This window comes from Phyllobates terribilis, unplaced genomic scaffold (assembly GCF_046119375.1).
Source record: "Phyllobates terribilis strain yellow unplaced genomic scaffold, ASM4611937v1 Scaffold_5__5_contigs__length_657084704, whole genome shotgun sequence".
NCBI lineage: Eukaryota > Metazoa > Chordata > Amphibia > Anura > Dendrobatidae > Phyllobates > Phyllobates terribilis.
In genome coordinates, this window is record NW_027362765.1 from 40,660,717 (window position 1) to 40,676,704 (window position 15,988).

The following is a 15,988-nucleotide window of genomic DNA, read 5'->3' on the forward strand; positions in this document are numbered from 1 at the left end:
AACAAGTGGCGTAAAATTTTTGTCTCTTACTCTTGAATGTCAGTTCACTACACACACCCAAGATTGTCTGGATGACTAAATCACTTGGCATTATTGAAAAATTTATAACAACTAATATAATTAATAAAATATGAGATACAAGCAAAACACTTTAGAACAACAGAAGAACAAACACTTGTGCTAACACACTCACTGTCATTTCACTACTGGCTCCCTACTTACCAAAAATGCAATATCTAAGCATGTCTGAACATGAATGAGCCTGCATAATCTTATTTTGTCTTTTCCCATAACAGAAGACCTCATTCTTCTAATCACATACTGATTAGAACACTAAATTAGTTAAATCATCTGATGGCAAACCATAAAAAAAAAAGTAAAATGAAAAATGAAAAAAAAAAAGTGAAATCCATTAAATGTTCTTGTGAAAAAAATCATGTTGACCAGTGTTATCTGACAGTGAGGATGATCAATGAATGGAACACGCGACCACGAGAGTTGGCGACTCAAGTTCTCCTTCTATGGAAGTCTTCAAACAGAGGCTGGACAGACATCTGTCTGAGATGTTTAGTGAATCCTGCATTAAGACCAGCTGACTCTGGAAGTCCTTTCCAACTCTAACATTCTAGGGTTTTATGAAATAAATATAGGAAGTTTTCACATCAGTAGTAGCTCAAAAACTCTTCAACAACGACAACTAATCCAGCAAAATTTGTACCCTCAAATCTAGGTCACCTCGTTTCTGAGCCTTGCAGTTTGCCTAAACCACAGTGAACATCCACATATTTAGCATTGCTGTAGAATCCACATTAAGATGTATATACCTCCAGAAACACAATCTGGGCACTAAAATGGCATATTTGCATGATTCACTCTGCAACATAGAGACAAGCGGATCTTTTGAAATTCAAATTTAACAGCTTTGCCGAATTTCCCAAGCAAATTCAACTTGCTGGGAATAAATCTGCACGAATAGTAAAAAGCTTCTGATTGCCTGGAAAATGTGTAGAACACAGAGTTTCCCTTGGAGTCGTTGAACACATTTTGAGCCCAGTTATGTGCAAATTGCCTCTTCAGAGAGGAAGAGGACTAGAATTCTAGTGCCACCTATAGGAAGTAGCAATCCTAGAAGTCTATACCCACCCTTTAACGAACATTGCCATATGACTTAGGAAAAAAGCTAAACCAGAATCTCAATATGCAGACATTGTTTCGGGGTGTTGCCCCTCATTATTGCAAAGAATGAGATCTGGTTTGGCTGGGTGAGAGGCTTAAGACTGGGATCTAAGAGTGACATGCCAGGCTTGACTTGTCCCCCTCCACAAGGAGAACTGTTACCCCTTAGATCTGAGCTCTGTAATACAAAAACAGCCTTTTAACCCCTTAATGACCACCAACATGTCTTTTTACTAACCTTATATATAAGTGTCTAGCATCCCTTGATGGGTAAAAAGGCAGCAGCTGCTAGTTGTACACTATAGCTGACACCCTGCTACATCAGCCAGGATCTGTGTTGACACCAACCATGGCCGTTTAACCCCTTAGATGCAGATGTCAATAGTGACTACAGTATTTAAATGGTTAACAGCGTGTGAGGGCTCCCTCTTTAGCCCCATAGGCACCCTGAGATCCTGATGTTGTCCATGGCAATTTACAGCCAAATAACGGCCTTAGAGTCTGCCGGCTATAGTGACCAGTTCAGAAGTTAACAACATTTAGGTGGTAAAAATAACATTTTTCATTTCTGTCATGCCACTTTGCATTAATTCCTGAAAAACACCTGAAGGGTTAATAAACTACCTGACAGCAGTTTTGAATATGTTGGGAGGTTCAGTTTTTAAAATATTATCACTTTTGGGGGGTTTCCAATATTTAGGACCCCCAAAGTCACTTAAAAACTAACTAGGTCCTTAAAAAAAAATAATAAGTTTTGTTAATTTCCTTGAAAAAAACAACAAAGATAAATTAAATTACTCTTACAATTGTAATTCTTACATCCGAACAAAATAAAAGAACGGTTTACAGATGGAAAATGTTATTTATTAACTATTTTGTGTGGTATGACTTTCTGAATTAAAGGGGATAATCAAAGTTTGAAAATTGGTGATGCAAGGAAATTTGGAAATTGACGTGACATCAGCGGATGATAGCGACGGCAGCAGCCGGAGGACACGTGATCGGGACTGAGCGAGCAACGATAGAGCCGATCACAGGCACGTATGGCAACATAAGGTATATGCAAAAATACTTATTTAAATGGTTTGAATCAAAGGGGAATTATACATTGCAGTGAAACACCTCTGTAACAAAGTATTGTGTTACGAAAAAACGATGTCAAAATCATTGGGATATGATGAAACATTCCAGTTATTGCCACAAAGTGACACATTGGATTTGAAAAATGTGGCCCGGTCACTAAGTCCAAATGACTTTATCCTATCTGGCTAGAGGATAAATCGGTATCAGAGGTAACCAACAACGTATTTAACCAGACACTGCAGTATCACACTTTTAGGCAAACTAAAAATTGTATAAAACGTCTAAAAATTATTCCTTTTGATGGGACAGATGCATGCATTGCTGTTATTTATAGACAGGTGGTGCAAACAGAGCAGCTGTGGCATTTTCACACAGTTGGGTTCAACAAGTATTGCTGTTTAGGGATTATAAAGAGTTTGTACTTTGCTAAATAAAGAAACTATAGCTTTTTCATGAGTTGTCTGTCAAAAATAGAGTTATAATTGTACAGATTAAAGGCTGGGGGCCTTGGATCTCTGCCTGCACCCCCTGCTGTGAACACGAAATTGAAGCAGGTTTTCTCATGGAGTGCAGACTTGGAGTGTGTAGACAGAGTAATTAACAGGTATCTGTCAATGTTGGATAACTATCTGAGCCAGCAGAGGTGCCATGTAAGGCTCAACTGGCACATAGGTGTTAAACTTTATGCGTCGATGCTTTGACCTTGTGTAGCTATTCTGACTGTAATCCAAAGACAGGACAAAATAAAAAACAATATTTTAAGATTATTTGTATTATATTTCTAATTTTACAGAATCCATGAATATAGCCATCATCAGGAAGCATATTCACATCTGTGGATAAAATTTTGAAAGTTTTGGTAGCTGGCAACCCACGGGAACGCAATAGATCCCTGAATTATGGATATATCATATTCATATGTAGTACATATAGAATGCCTGAAGGATATTCAGTAAGAGGACGGCCATATTTTTCTCTGTGAGGTTTTTGGGGGAAATTGACAGACAGAAGAAATTACAAACAAAACTAAACCTCAGTTATGTCCAATTAGTCATCCTCCTCTTACCTCAACCCTCAGCAGAGGGAGGAGTGAGGAGTCTGGTAGACCATTTTTTTTTTATAACATCTCATCTACCGAATATCATTGTCAGACCCAAGGAGAAGCAACGATCATTGTAGATCTGTCCATATTTCACGGAGCATTCTCCTGTGCCAGGACCTCTCACAGATCCAATTTGTAATACTTATCTGTATTTATCGGTTTCATTTTATACTTTTTTGCCTCTGTCTTTTTTTTATTTCATCTTTTGTAACCTTTTTTTAAGCACTGTACTTTTTGCATATTAAATCTAAAATTTAATAAGTTTGCTCCTTGCTGCTCTAAACATACCCACAGACACTAAAAAGGGTGACCATAACTTAGTTGTGTTACCCTTTGTATACAAGCAGAGGAGCCATCATCATGTGTTCAGGAAAGCTGGATGGCATGTTCTAGTGTGTGACCATGTGCAAGCTTCTCACTCGTCTATCGAAATGGCGAGTGGTGGCAGTGAAGAGTGTGGTGTGGTTGTGAGAATTGTCTGAGGGGTACGTTTAGCTCATTGTTGCTATTGAGATAGGTGAGTGGACGAGTGAGTGTGGGAAGCGGTGTCTCCCTGTACAGTATCTTTCTAAGTACGTGTGTCATGAGCAAGTGGTGTTCGTGACAAGTCAGTGGAGCTGAGATAGGAGCTGATGCATGATACATGATCCAAAAATTATTCCTTTAGTTAGGGCGACAAAACAGATGTACTGTACCATTTTGAATGTGAAGTAATGGCTTTTTAACTGGAAGTGAAAAAAGTATCCCTTTTTGGGGGTCCATAACTGGTTTATGACTCTCCAAATGATTAGGCAATTAAAAAGTTTTTAGCTGTCCAAAAATTATCCTTTTTTTTCTGGAGACAAAACAGTTACTCTGTTTGTTGTCATGAAGCCTTAAATTAGCCCTATTTAGTTGTTTCCTGAAGGTATAAAAACATATGAGTATATTTTCCAGTATCAATAGTACTGTCTAGCACTATAAAACACAGTTGGCAGCAAGGAGACGTGTGGCTGGCATGGCTGTGGCTGCAGTAGGAGGAGCATTGTAGAGAGAGTCAAGACAAGGCAGACAAGGAGATGCTTGGCAGTTTAGCTTCAGCAATGGCAGCCACGGTAGCAGCAGTATAGTCTAGCACTATGAAACACAGTGGGATAGTTTAAACCTTTTGGGGCAAAGTTATTACAATTGTAAATAAATCATAATCAGCAGGTTTGGTTGGAGACACCAAGGTTTTCTATTAGGGTATGTAGAAGAACTGACACTGGACACACATGGTAAAACTGCGGTAGAACGTTTATTGTTTCTTACACATAAATTGATATCATTTGATATCATGAACCCTTCTACAAAATGTTATTAACAAAGTCATTACTGCAAGACTGTATGGGAAAGTGATTTATTCTAAAAGAAACGATAGAGCCAAAATTGAGAGAATCTGGGCTCCGTGGCTGGATACTTTGGACCTGTCCTCCAGCGTGTTAGTGTCGGGGTAAAAGAGAATATATATATTTGTAACTTTTATACTTTTGTAACTTTTATACGCTTTTTTGCTAATGTACTAACTACCATTTTGTGTCTTATAACAATAAGCTTTCCTTGCTACGTAATACTCAAATCGAAACTTAAACTAAGATAGTTCCAGTGTTGCCAAGACTTATTTCAGAGAAACGAAACAAGATTATAAGCTGACGGCTGCAATATCTGCCCAGAGACTGAGATAAGGAGATGTGGACCAATCAGGAGTGGCTAGACACTGGACTTTCATGGCTTACCCCGCTCCGGACAACCTCTTTCCCCTCCCATTATGTAGTGTATTTAGATTTGTGCATGTAAAAAATAAATTCAGAACATTGCTGAGAACGTTGTCTGTAGTAGCCTTCTGAGCATGCTCTGAGCTTGAACCAGCTTGTTGTCTGACTCATTCTTTGAATGGTTGACCCATGCTCATAGCCTTAATTTGGAGTGACTGGAGGACGAGTGGAATGTCATCACGACCCTCACAAATGGCGCCCAACGTGCGGCGTGGCTAGCGGTACGCCGCCCTCCCGGACCCATATCGCTGGTTTCCCTGGTGGTGACCGCGGTGGCTGAATTTGAGGCCTGATCAACCTCCATCGAACACGGTAAGTTGAGATGTATTTTATATGTCTCACTTGCCTGTGTGTCAGCCGCAGCGGTTTCTGTGGGGTTGTCAGGTTGGATCTGGGTGGGTGACCGGTCGAGTGGTGAGACCTTGGGCGTCCCGCACCACGTCCTGAACCAGCAAGTGTTAAAACGAGTGACGTCGCATGCCTGCGCGTGCTCGTGTGAACACCACCTCCTCCTCCCCCGGTCACTGTACTTTTCTTAGATAGCTGCCTCCCGTGACTGATAGTCGAGGTTTCAAAGCATTCCTGAATTGTAGTGTAAGGGAGAAAGAATCTGTGATGAATTGAGGAGTGCTCTTCGTCTAACACAGAGACTGCTGTAAAGTCAAGGTTAGGAAACAGTGTATTGAGGTGTCTCTACACTGTCGGGTGGTGCTGTGGTAGGAAAGGAGATAGATTGAGGTGTCTCTCTATCTCATCAGTGTATTGAGGTGTCTCTACACTGTCGGGTGGTGCCATGGTAGGAAAGGAGATAGATTGAGGTGTCTCTCTATCTCATCAGTGTATTGAGGTGTCTCTACACTGACGGGTGGTGACCTGTAGTCAGGGTGCCGTGGTGAGTCGCACTGTAAAGTCGCCATTCAAGGCTAGGAAAGGAGTTAGATTGAGGTGTCTCTCTATCTCATCAGTGTATTGAGGTGTGCTCTACACTGAGGAATGGCGACCTGTGGACTGCACCAGTGATCTGAGTCGTGACAGATCATTGCATTCTATAAGAAAATGTTGCGTATATTCAAATTTGAAAGATCTCGTAAGTTGTGGAATGCTGCTGTAGGAGTTAAGCCAATTAGTGGAGTTACGGGAAGGCAAGAAGTCAAGAAGAATGTTAGGAATTTGTATAATATGATAAGCTTATCCAGTACAGGCAGGCTTTAGTTTTCAGTGTAGAAAGAATGTGTTACACAGAAGTTGGGAAAGTTGGGTGAGGATTTTTGCACCAGACTCAAGCACATCTTAGAGTAGATGGTGCAGGGGGGAACAGAGAATGCCGAGCCTTTGTTCGGATACATGAAAGCTGCAGAATGTGATTTGTTATGTGCCCCCAGAATGGCCGTTGCACCTTTGATGCCTGTCACTACACTGAGCCCTCAGTCACCACCCTATAATGGCGCCGACGCCAAATCACCGGAAGGGTGGACGTGACGGGTGTGTGGAGAGCAAAACCCACTCTGGGCGGGCCGCCCATGGCACGATGCCCAGCCTGCCCCCAAGAATAATCCCACTTCCACTCTAACTCCTCCCTCCCACGACCATCTTGCTACACCTCTTACTTGTTGTGGGAGGCCCGGAAAGCCCCAATCCGGCCTATATCCACTACTAGATCCGTCCGGTGCATATTACCAGCCACCAGCACAGGTGGAAAAGCCCGCAGTCCCAGAGCACCCATCTGAAACTAATGTGACACCCTCTGCTCCAGTCCACGATGCTGAGACGCTTCCCCTGTTTCCTATGGGAGTCACCCACAACCCTGGGGATATCCTCCTCAACCCCCCAGAATTTCAGGCCAGACTGCTCTCCCTCCGCCAACATACTGTTACTCAAGACGATACGGAGCCAGATGAGGGATGGGCTCAAGATACTCCAGCCCCCCCCTCCTTTACCCCATACGTCTCCTATGGCATCCTCCACCCCATATCCATTACCCGTACTCCGGCCCTTGCTCCAAGCAACTGCTGAAAGAGCACCACCCCTCAGCCCCTCAGAAGTCTGGGACCCCTGCCGCTCCCGGAATCTAGTAGACCCATCAGGACGCCCTGTCACTCTGTCAATAGGCTATGGTGACATCCTTACACATCGGGTGGGGGCCATAGTCAACCCTGCAAACACCTGTATGAGCCATGTTGGAGGATTGGCTCGCAAAATTTCCCTTGCTGCTGGTTCTACTCTGGCTGCAGAATGCCAGGCTCACTTAGCCGAAAACGGAGAGCTTTCAAAAGGCCATGAATTCCACAAAAGCAGGATCCCTTAGTACGTATGAATCCGGCCTAGAATACATGAAACAGTTAAAAGCCTGGGCTCAGGATCGCTTGTCAGATCAAGCTGGGTCTGTATAAGATGTTCAACAAGACCCTGATGAATCAGTGGAAAGATATGCTGCAAGACTCAGCATGCATTTTGAGGATCTCGGATACAGTCCTCACGTCAAGACGCAGGCCGCCCTGTTGGTTCAGGCCCTAGTAGATGGCCTACAAGACGCTCTCAGAGATGAAGTCCTGAGAGTACTGCCCGAGATTCGTTCTTCTTCTTTCAACGACGCGGTGGACATCGTTAAAGCTTTCCAAAAATCAATGCTAAAAATGGAAAAGGATACTAAGCCAAAGAAGAAAACCGCTCCTGCCATGGTATATCAAGCTCAAGAAAGCTACCCACCCCCTGGCAACCAACATGGAATCAAGTGGGTAATGGTTAAAGTCACAGGTGATGATACTCCTCCCACATATAGAAAACAAGACAGAAGAGATGACAAGGGACCATCTAGAAACAGAAGACAATTTCGTGATTCTGAAGGATGAATGTTGTGTTGGGAGTGTGGTAGCCTTGACCACATCCTCAGAGACTGTCACTTTACAGGTGGACCATCAACCACTGGAGTTCCTGGTGGACACTGGGGCGGCCACATCTGTCATTTCCTCTGCACAGCTCCCTCCTTCTGTATCCCTATCACCGGATACCCTCACCTGTGTTGGGGTGGAAGGCCAACATATTTCTTCTCCACTCACAGTCCCTGTGTCTGCAGGACCGTTCACCGGAGTACTCACAAGATTCTTGGTCTCTGAAACTTGCCCTGTCAATCTGTTGGGAGCCGATATCTTAGAGCGGATGAAGGCAACAATTACCTTCTGAAACCATGGTATGGAGCTTCTTTTGCGGGACCCTCATTCCGAACAAGGGACTGAAGACCGCTGTGTTCTTAAAGCCTTCCCTCTCATGATGATGACCATACAACCTCACACTCTTCTTGATATCTCACAGTTCCCTCACTCTCTGTGGTCCAGTGGGCCAGAGGACGTCGGCCTCCTGCAGGTTCCCCCGGTCCGAGTACACCTCAAGCCTGGACACAGGTACCCACGGTTGCCACAATACCCTCTCAAGGCTGCACAAGAACAAAGCTTGGGTACCCAAATCGCTTCCCTCCTGGAATCAGGAGTCCTTGTCAGATGTGTATCTCCATGCAATACACCCCTCTTTCCTGTAAAAAAAGAAAACCGCTCCGGGAGAGCCTCTAAGATACCGGTAGGTTCAGGATCTCAGAGCCGTCAATGCAGCTACCATTTTAGAAACTCCAGTGGTACCTAACCCAAACACCCTCTTGTCTCAGCTGCCTCCAACGGCCACCTTGTTTATGGTGTTAGATCTGGCCAACGCCTTCTTCAGTATACTCTTACATGAAGATTCGTGGTTTCTTTTTGCCTTCACCTTTCAAGGAGCACAGTTTACATGGACCAGGACTCCACAAAGAGCCCAGAACTCTCCTAACCAATTCACTCATTCTATGAAGTCTATTCTGGAGCCATGGGTTCAAGAAAACCCTCAGGTCACCCTTCTACAGTATGTGGATGATCTTTTACTCTGTGGCACTGAAGAAAATTTGCCAGAGATGTCAGCATCCCTTCTCTGGTTTCTTCACTCAGCTAACTGTAAAGTCTCGAAAGGCAAAGTCCAATGGTGTCTGCCCAAGGTTATTTTCCTCGGACATTGTATATCACAAGGTACTAGACATCTGACTGAAGAAAGAAAACAAGCCATCATGGATATCACTTTCCCAACCACCTATTCCGCTATGCAGACTTTCCTTGGCCTTATCACTTACTGCAGGCAATGGATCCCTGATGCCTCAAAGCTCATGCAACCTCTGTACGACTGTCTCAAGAATGAAGGCTCAGTTTGGCTTCATGCCAAAGATCCACGTGTTTCTCATCAACACAGACTATGTTTTGACCGCCTTAAACAGGCTGTTGTCTCTGCCCCGGCCTTGGGCTTACCAGACTATACTCAGCCATTTCACCTTTTTGTCTTGCAATCGGAAGGTCATGCCTCTGGAGTTCTAGCACAACGCTATGATCATAAGTATCGGCCTTTGGGCTACTACTCAGCCCGCCTGGACCCTGTCGCCCGAACTGCCCCCACGTGCCTTAAGGCGGTCCACGCTGCTCACATCCTCCTTGACAAGTCAGCTGATATCGTCCTTGGACATGATCTAGTTATACAGGCCGGCCATGATCTCTCAGCTGTTCTGCAACAAACATCTCCGAAACATCTAACCAACCAAAGACACCTGCGGCTGCAGTGTTCCCTATTGTTGCCCTCCAATATAACATTTACCAGATGTCTGACTATCAATCCTGCCACTTTGCTTCCACCTTCTAGGGGGGAAGGTGAAGAGGGTGAAGGTCCATTGGTGGAACCTCATGATTGTATAAAAATTTTGCAGGAAAAGACTTCTGCTCCAGAGAATATGGTGGCACATCCGCTCGCAGACCCTGCCTTGCACCTATGAACTGATGGATTCCGTTTCGCAGACCCTCAAGGGAAGTTCCACACGGAATATGCTGTCACAACGGACCTAACAGTCCTCAAGGCTGAAGCTCTACCACCATACATGTCTGCACAAGAAGCTGAACTTGTGGCTCTCACAGATGCCTGCCACCTGGCAGCAGGAACAAAGGCGAATATATATATACCGATTCCAGGTATGGACATGGAATTTGCAATGATTCTGGACTCTTGTGGAAGTCTAGAGGATTCATCACAGCTGCAGGTACACCAGTGAAACATGTCTCATGGATTAAGGCCCTAATGAAGGCCCTGGAACTATCCATTCAGGTTGCTGTTATCAAGGTCAAGGCTCATGGAAGACTAGAATCCAGAGAAGCCAGGGGCAACCACCTAGCTGACCAAGCAGCCAAGACTGCAGCAGAGGAGAATGTGTCATCAAAGTGGCAGGAAAAGGAAGAAGAGATGGGGGAGACCCTGCAAACCGTAGCTGTGGCGCTCACTAGAGCAAGAGCCAAAGAACAGCCGGCGGAAGACCATACAAGTCCAGCGGAGACACGAGTGGAATCCAGGGGGGTCAGGATGCCTGAAGAAAAATTGTGTGAGGAACAAAGGAAGACCCCCCACTGAAGAAGTCAAGCAATGGAAAGCGGCAGGAGCTGTGCTGGCAGGTTGCAAAGATTCAAAGGTCAACTCGACTCTTTACCAAGTGGATAGGAAGTCTTGCTTGCCTAGACGCATGTACTCAGCTGTGGCAGCATGGGCTCACGGGCCTACACACAGAGGAAAGAATCAAGCTTTGGCATGTATCAAGAAACTGTACTTTGCACCCGGAATCTCTTCCACTGTGACTGCGTACTCAAAATCCTGCTCTGTCTGCGCTACCTGCAACCCAACGTGTGCGGCACGGGTCCCTCTTCAACACCTGGCTAAACCAGACTACCCTTGGCAGAGAATACAAGTCGACCATATCCAAATGCCTAAAGCAGGAAAATAGGAGTACGTTTTGGTAGCCGTGGATATGTTCTCAGCCTGGCCCGAGGCCTACCCGGTTGTCAACATGACTGCTAAAGTCACAGCCAAGAAACTGATCACCGAAATTGCCTGCAGATTTGGAGTTTCCCCAAGTCATAGAATCGGATCAAGGACCAGCTTTCACAGCAAATATCTACGAAGAACTCTGGAACATGTTGGGAACAGATTTGGGCCTCCACACTCCATACCATCCTGCCAATTCAGGCAAAGTGGAGAGAATGAATTCCACACTCAAGACCCAGCTCTTGAAAATGACCCCTCCCCTGGCCCGACCTACTCCCCATAGTATTGTATCATATCACACACACTCCTCAGGCCAAACATGGGCTGACTCCCTATAAAATTTTGTTTGGGACCCCACCCAAGATAGGAGAGATTAGGCCCCAAGAGTTGTCTGAAACACATGATAGAGTGGTAAAATTTGTGATTGCCTTGTCTAGAGAATTGACTAACACCCGCTCTCCAGTATCTGCTTCTCTCCCAGAATCTACAGGTGATGCAGTACATGATTTCATCCCAGGCGATCTAGTGTATGTGAAGAAGTTTGTCCGGAAAGACTGCCTCCAGCCGCGGTTCGAGGGACCGTACACTGTGCTTCTCACCACCCCGACGGCTCTGAAGCTTGAGGGCAAGAGCACCTGGATTCACGCCTCCCACTGCAAGAGAGACAGAACGAGCCTATAAAAGATGACTACCTTCTTCTATATCCTTTCCATATGCTTACTGTCTGTCCCAGGGTGGACAGCTACCACACAGGGGTAGATACCTCCTTCTTCTCAGGTTGGTTGGGAGGGCTCAAGGGATTCCTCCAACAAGTTTGTCTAGTAATGGGAGGTCTACTAGTATTGGGCCTGGTAGTCCTGTGCTGCATAGTCCCCTTATACAGGAAAAATATAACCAATGCTGTCCCAACCTCCGGGACCTTTCTGAATCAAGAGAAGATATGGAGAAATACACTCCTTTGAACAAGTCTGACCAGACCCCCCATAACAAAGTTCAATTGAAAGATTTAGTTTAGGGACAGTTGGGAGAACTCCATGTGTTATCCAGGGTAGGGCTCGATTGTCTGGGGGCGTCCCATAAGGGGGCAGCTTCTAAGATGATTGGGTGAAGAAATCCACCTCCCCTCTCCCCACACATGGACAGTCTCAAAGGCCCCGAAGCAAAGGAAAGCTTAGTGTTTAGGGGGGAATGTCGGGGTAAAAGAGAATATATTTATTTGTAACTTTTATACTTTTGTAACTTTTATACGCTTTTTTGCTAATGTACTAACTACCATTTTGTGTCTTATAACAATAAGCTTTCCTTGCTACGTAATACTCAAATCGAAACTTAAACTAAGACAGTTCCAGTGTTGCCAAGACTTATTTCAGAGAAACGAAACAAGATTATAAGCTGACGGCTGCAATATCTGCCCAGAGACTGAGATAAGGAGATGTGGACCAATCAGGAGTGGCTAGACACTGGACTTTCATGGCTTACCCCGCTCCGGACAACCTCTTTCCCCTCCCATTATGTAGTGTATTTAGATTTGTGCATGTAAAAAATAAATTCAGAACATTGCTGAGAACGTTGTCTGTAGTAGCCTTCTGAGCATGCTCTGAGCTTGAACCAGCTTGTTGTCTGACTCATTCTTTGAATGGTTGACCCATGCTCATGCTCATAGCCTTAATTTGGAGTGACTGGAGGACGAGTGGAATGTCATCACGACCCTCACATTAGTACGAGACAGGGTCTTTGTCCCTGGAGCTTCTCTACTCAGTATAATGAGACTCACTGATCTTGTTCATATAAAAAGAGTGTTTGCGTAAAATAGAAACTGCCTAAATATGAGGACCTTGTCTGATCTCTATGTCCTGGTCCACAGAACTGTGGAGAGAGCGCTATTCTTCTGTATAAAATATGTGATGTTTCTGTAGCTCTAATATTTTGGTACAGGGGGTCTCGGTATAGATAATCTTACCCCAGCATTCGGGATTGGGAGGAGGGAGGGGAGACTAAAAAGATCTGATTAAAAAATTATTTTTCTTCCCATCATTTTATATGTGATCTCAAATGGCACAATTTGGATAAAAGAAAAATGTATTTAAAAATCACAGAAAATGTGTTCAATAACCTTGTCTGAAGAGGTAATCAGCAGAGGTTGAAGACGCTCCATTCTCCCAAAGGCTTCAAGAAGGAAATCTGTTTCATGGTTCACAAGTTCCATGCATTGCCATTTATATTTATATCTCCATGTGAGATTTTTGAGGTTTAAGAAGGTGCTATTTATGGGTAAAACATTTCTCACATTCTTAACATGAATATGGTTTCTCCCCTGTGTGGCTCCTCTGATGTCTTACCAGATTTGATTTCTGATTAAAACAGTTCCCACATTCTGAACATGAAAATGGCTTCTCCCCCATGTGACTTCTTTGATGTGTAACTAAAAATGATTTCTGTTTAAAACATTTCCCACATTCTGAACATGAATATGGGTTTTCCCCTGTGTGGCTCCTCTGATGTCTTACCAGATTTGATTTCTGGGTAAAACATTTCTCACATTTAGAGCATGAAAATGGTTTCTCTCCTGTGTGAGTTCTTTGATGTGCAAGAAGATTTGATTTCTCTGCATAACATTTCCCACATTCTGAACATGAAAATGGTTTCTCCCCTGTGTGAGTTCTCTGATGTACAAGAAGGTTTGATTTCTCTCCAAAGCATTTTCCACATTCTGAACATAAAAATGGTTTCTCACCTGTGTGAATTCTCTGATGTCTAATAAGTTTTGATTTATCAGCACAACATTTCCCACATTCTGAACATGAATACGTCTTCTCTCCTGTGTGAATTCTCTCATGTTTCACAAGATCTGATTCATGGTTAAAGTATTTGCTGGACTCTGAACAAGAAAAATGTTGCTCTTCGGCGTGATTTTTTGAATACGTAACAAAAGATGCTTTAAATGAATTGTTTATTTGCTTTAAGATCACTTAGATTTTTAACTCCCCTTTTGTGACATTTATTTTTCTTAATAGTCTGTGATAAATCAGAAGTTTGGACCCGTTTACCAGGATCAGATGATAGATCTTTGCTGTGAAGGGATGATGGAATATCTGGAGTAATCGCATTCATTTCAGGTGTATCTTGTGTGATCTCAAGGTCATCTGATTTAAAAATGGAAGATGTCAGTTGTCCCTCTGATCTCTTGTCACTGTCATCTGCCAAGAGTAAAGCCAGTTGTTTTTTAATAAATAACCACAAAAATTATATTTTTACAAAATCTCTATAATAAATGTTCATACAAATTTTAAAGTTATCTAGCAAAAATATCTATTCATCCACAAAAAAAAAGAAGCCCCAACTCAGGTCTATTTTCTGTCAAAGGAAATCTAGAAAGTTTTCACATCAGTAGTAGCTCAAAGACTCGAAGAGAAACAACCAATCCAGCAAAATCTGCACTCCCAAAGCAATGTCCCCTAGTTTTTGAGCCTTGCAGTGTGCCCAAACTAAAGTTAACAACCACATGTTTAGCATTTCTGTAGAATCCACATTATTTACGATGTGTGTGCCTCCAGAAGCACAATATGGGCACTAAAATGGCATATTTGCATTACTCACTCTGTAACATCTAGAGATGAGTGGATCTTTTGAAACTCAAATTCGCCAGCTTTGCTGAATTTCCCCCCAAAATTGACTTACTGGGAATAAATCAGCATGAATTGCATAAATAAAAAGCCTTTAGTTACCTAGAGCACTGAGTTTACCTTGGATTCAATCGAACACTTTTGAGGACTGTAATGAAAGAACAGCCTTTTTAATGTCAAAATGACGTCATTCTATCTGGCTAGAGGGTAACAGTTGGGTACAGAGGTAACCAAGAGCATACTTAACAAGACACTACAGTATCAAAATTTTCAGGCTACCCAAATGGTATAACAGTCTAAAAATTATCATTTTTTTAGGGCAGATGCTGTTATTTATAGACAGATGGTGCAAACAAAAGTGTATTTTTCACACAGTTAGGTGCACCAATTATTCCTGTTTGGATATTATAAAAGAGTTCAAACTTTGGTAAATGAAGAAGCAATAGCTTTTTCATAAGCATTCCAGACACAATTCCTTTAATTTGGGAGAGAAAACAGGTATACTGTACTGTTTTTAACGTGAAGAAGTAATGGCTTTTCCACTTGAAGTAAAATAAAAATATCCCTTTTTAGGGTTTGCAATTGATTTACCAATCACCAAATAATTAGACAATTAAAAAGTCTTCAGCTGTCTAAAAATTATCCCCTTATTTTCTGGAGACAAAACAGTTGCTCTGTTTTGAACGTGAACAAGCCATGGCTTGTTGTCATCTTTACAAAAAACTAGCCCTATTTTCAGGGTTGTTTCATGAGGGTATAAAAACATGTGAGTATATTTCACAGAATCATTAGTACTATCTAGTACTATAATACACAGTACGCAACAAGGAGGCATGTGGCTGGCATAGCTGTGCAGTGGCTGTGACAGGAGCAGCACAGTAAAGAGTTAAGATGGTGGAAATGCTTGCAGTGTAAGGCTGTGTGCCTACGATGCAGCTTTAAAGCATTTCCACCACGGAAACGCATTAAAATCGCTTGTTAAGATGTCTGCCATGTTTCCCAATGATAATCCGCATGTGCTGTGCACATGTTGCGGAAATTTCTGCTGTGGATTATCATTGCGAAAAAATCCGCAGCACAACCATTTTTGGCTTGATTTCGCGGCAAAATCACGCCCATTGACTTGCATTGAACCGCATAACATCCACATGTATACACACTTGCGGATATTATGCGGTTCAATGCGCGGATGGTACCCGGGTTAGGAGAAGGGGAGATTCTCATCTGACCCGGGTACCATCGTACCTGCAAGTTAAAAAAAATTATAAAAGTAAAAAGAAAAAAAAAACAAAAACCTTATTCTCACCTCTCCGACGGCCCCCGCTCTCCTCCCGGCGGCGATC

General features: G+C 43.3%; 1 protein-coding gene across 1 annotated transcript in view; it reads right to left on the minus strand.

Annotated features, from left to right (window-relative positions):
- LOC141271423 (uncharacterized) overlaps positions 1-15,988 on the minus strand; it is a 128,838-nt gene that overhangs the window by 364 nt on the left and 112,486 nt on the right. Inside the window, exon 8 of the mRNA XM_073681505.1 lies at positions 13,403-13,776. Within this exon, the coding sequence (XP_073537606.1) occupies positions 13,403-13,776 (374 nt within the window). The remainder of the gene's footprint in view (positions 1-13,402; positions 13,777-15,988) is intronic.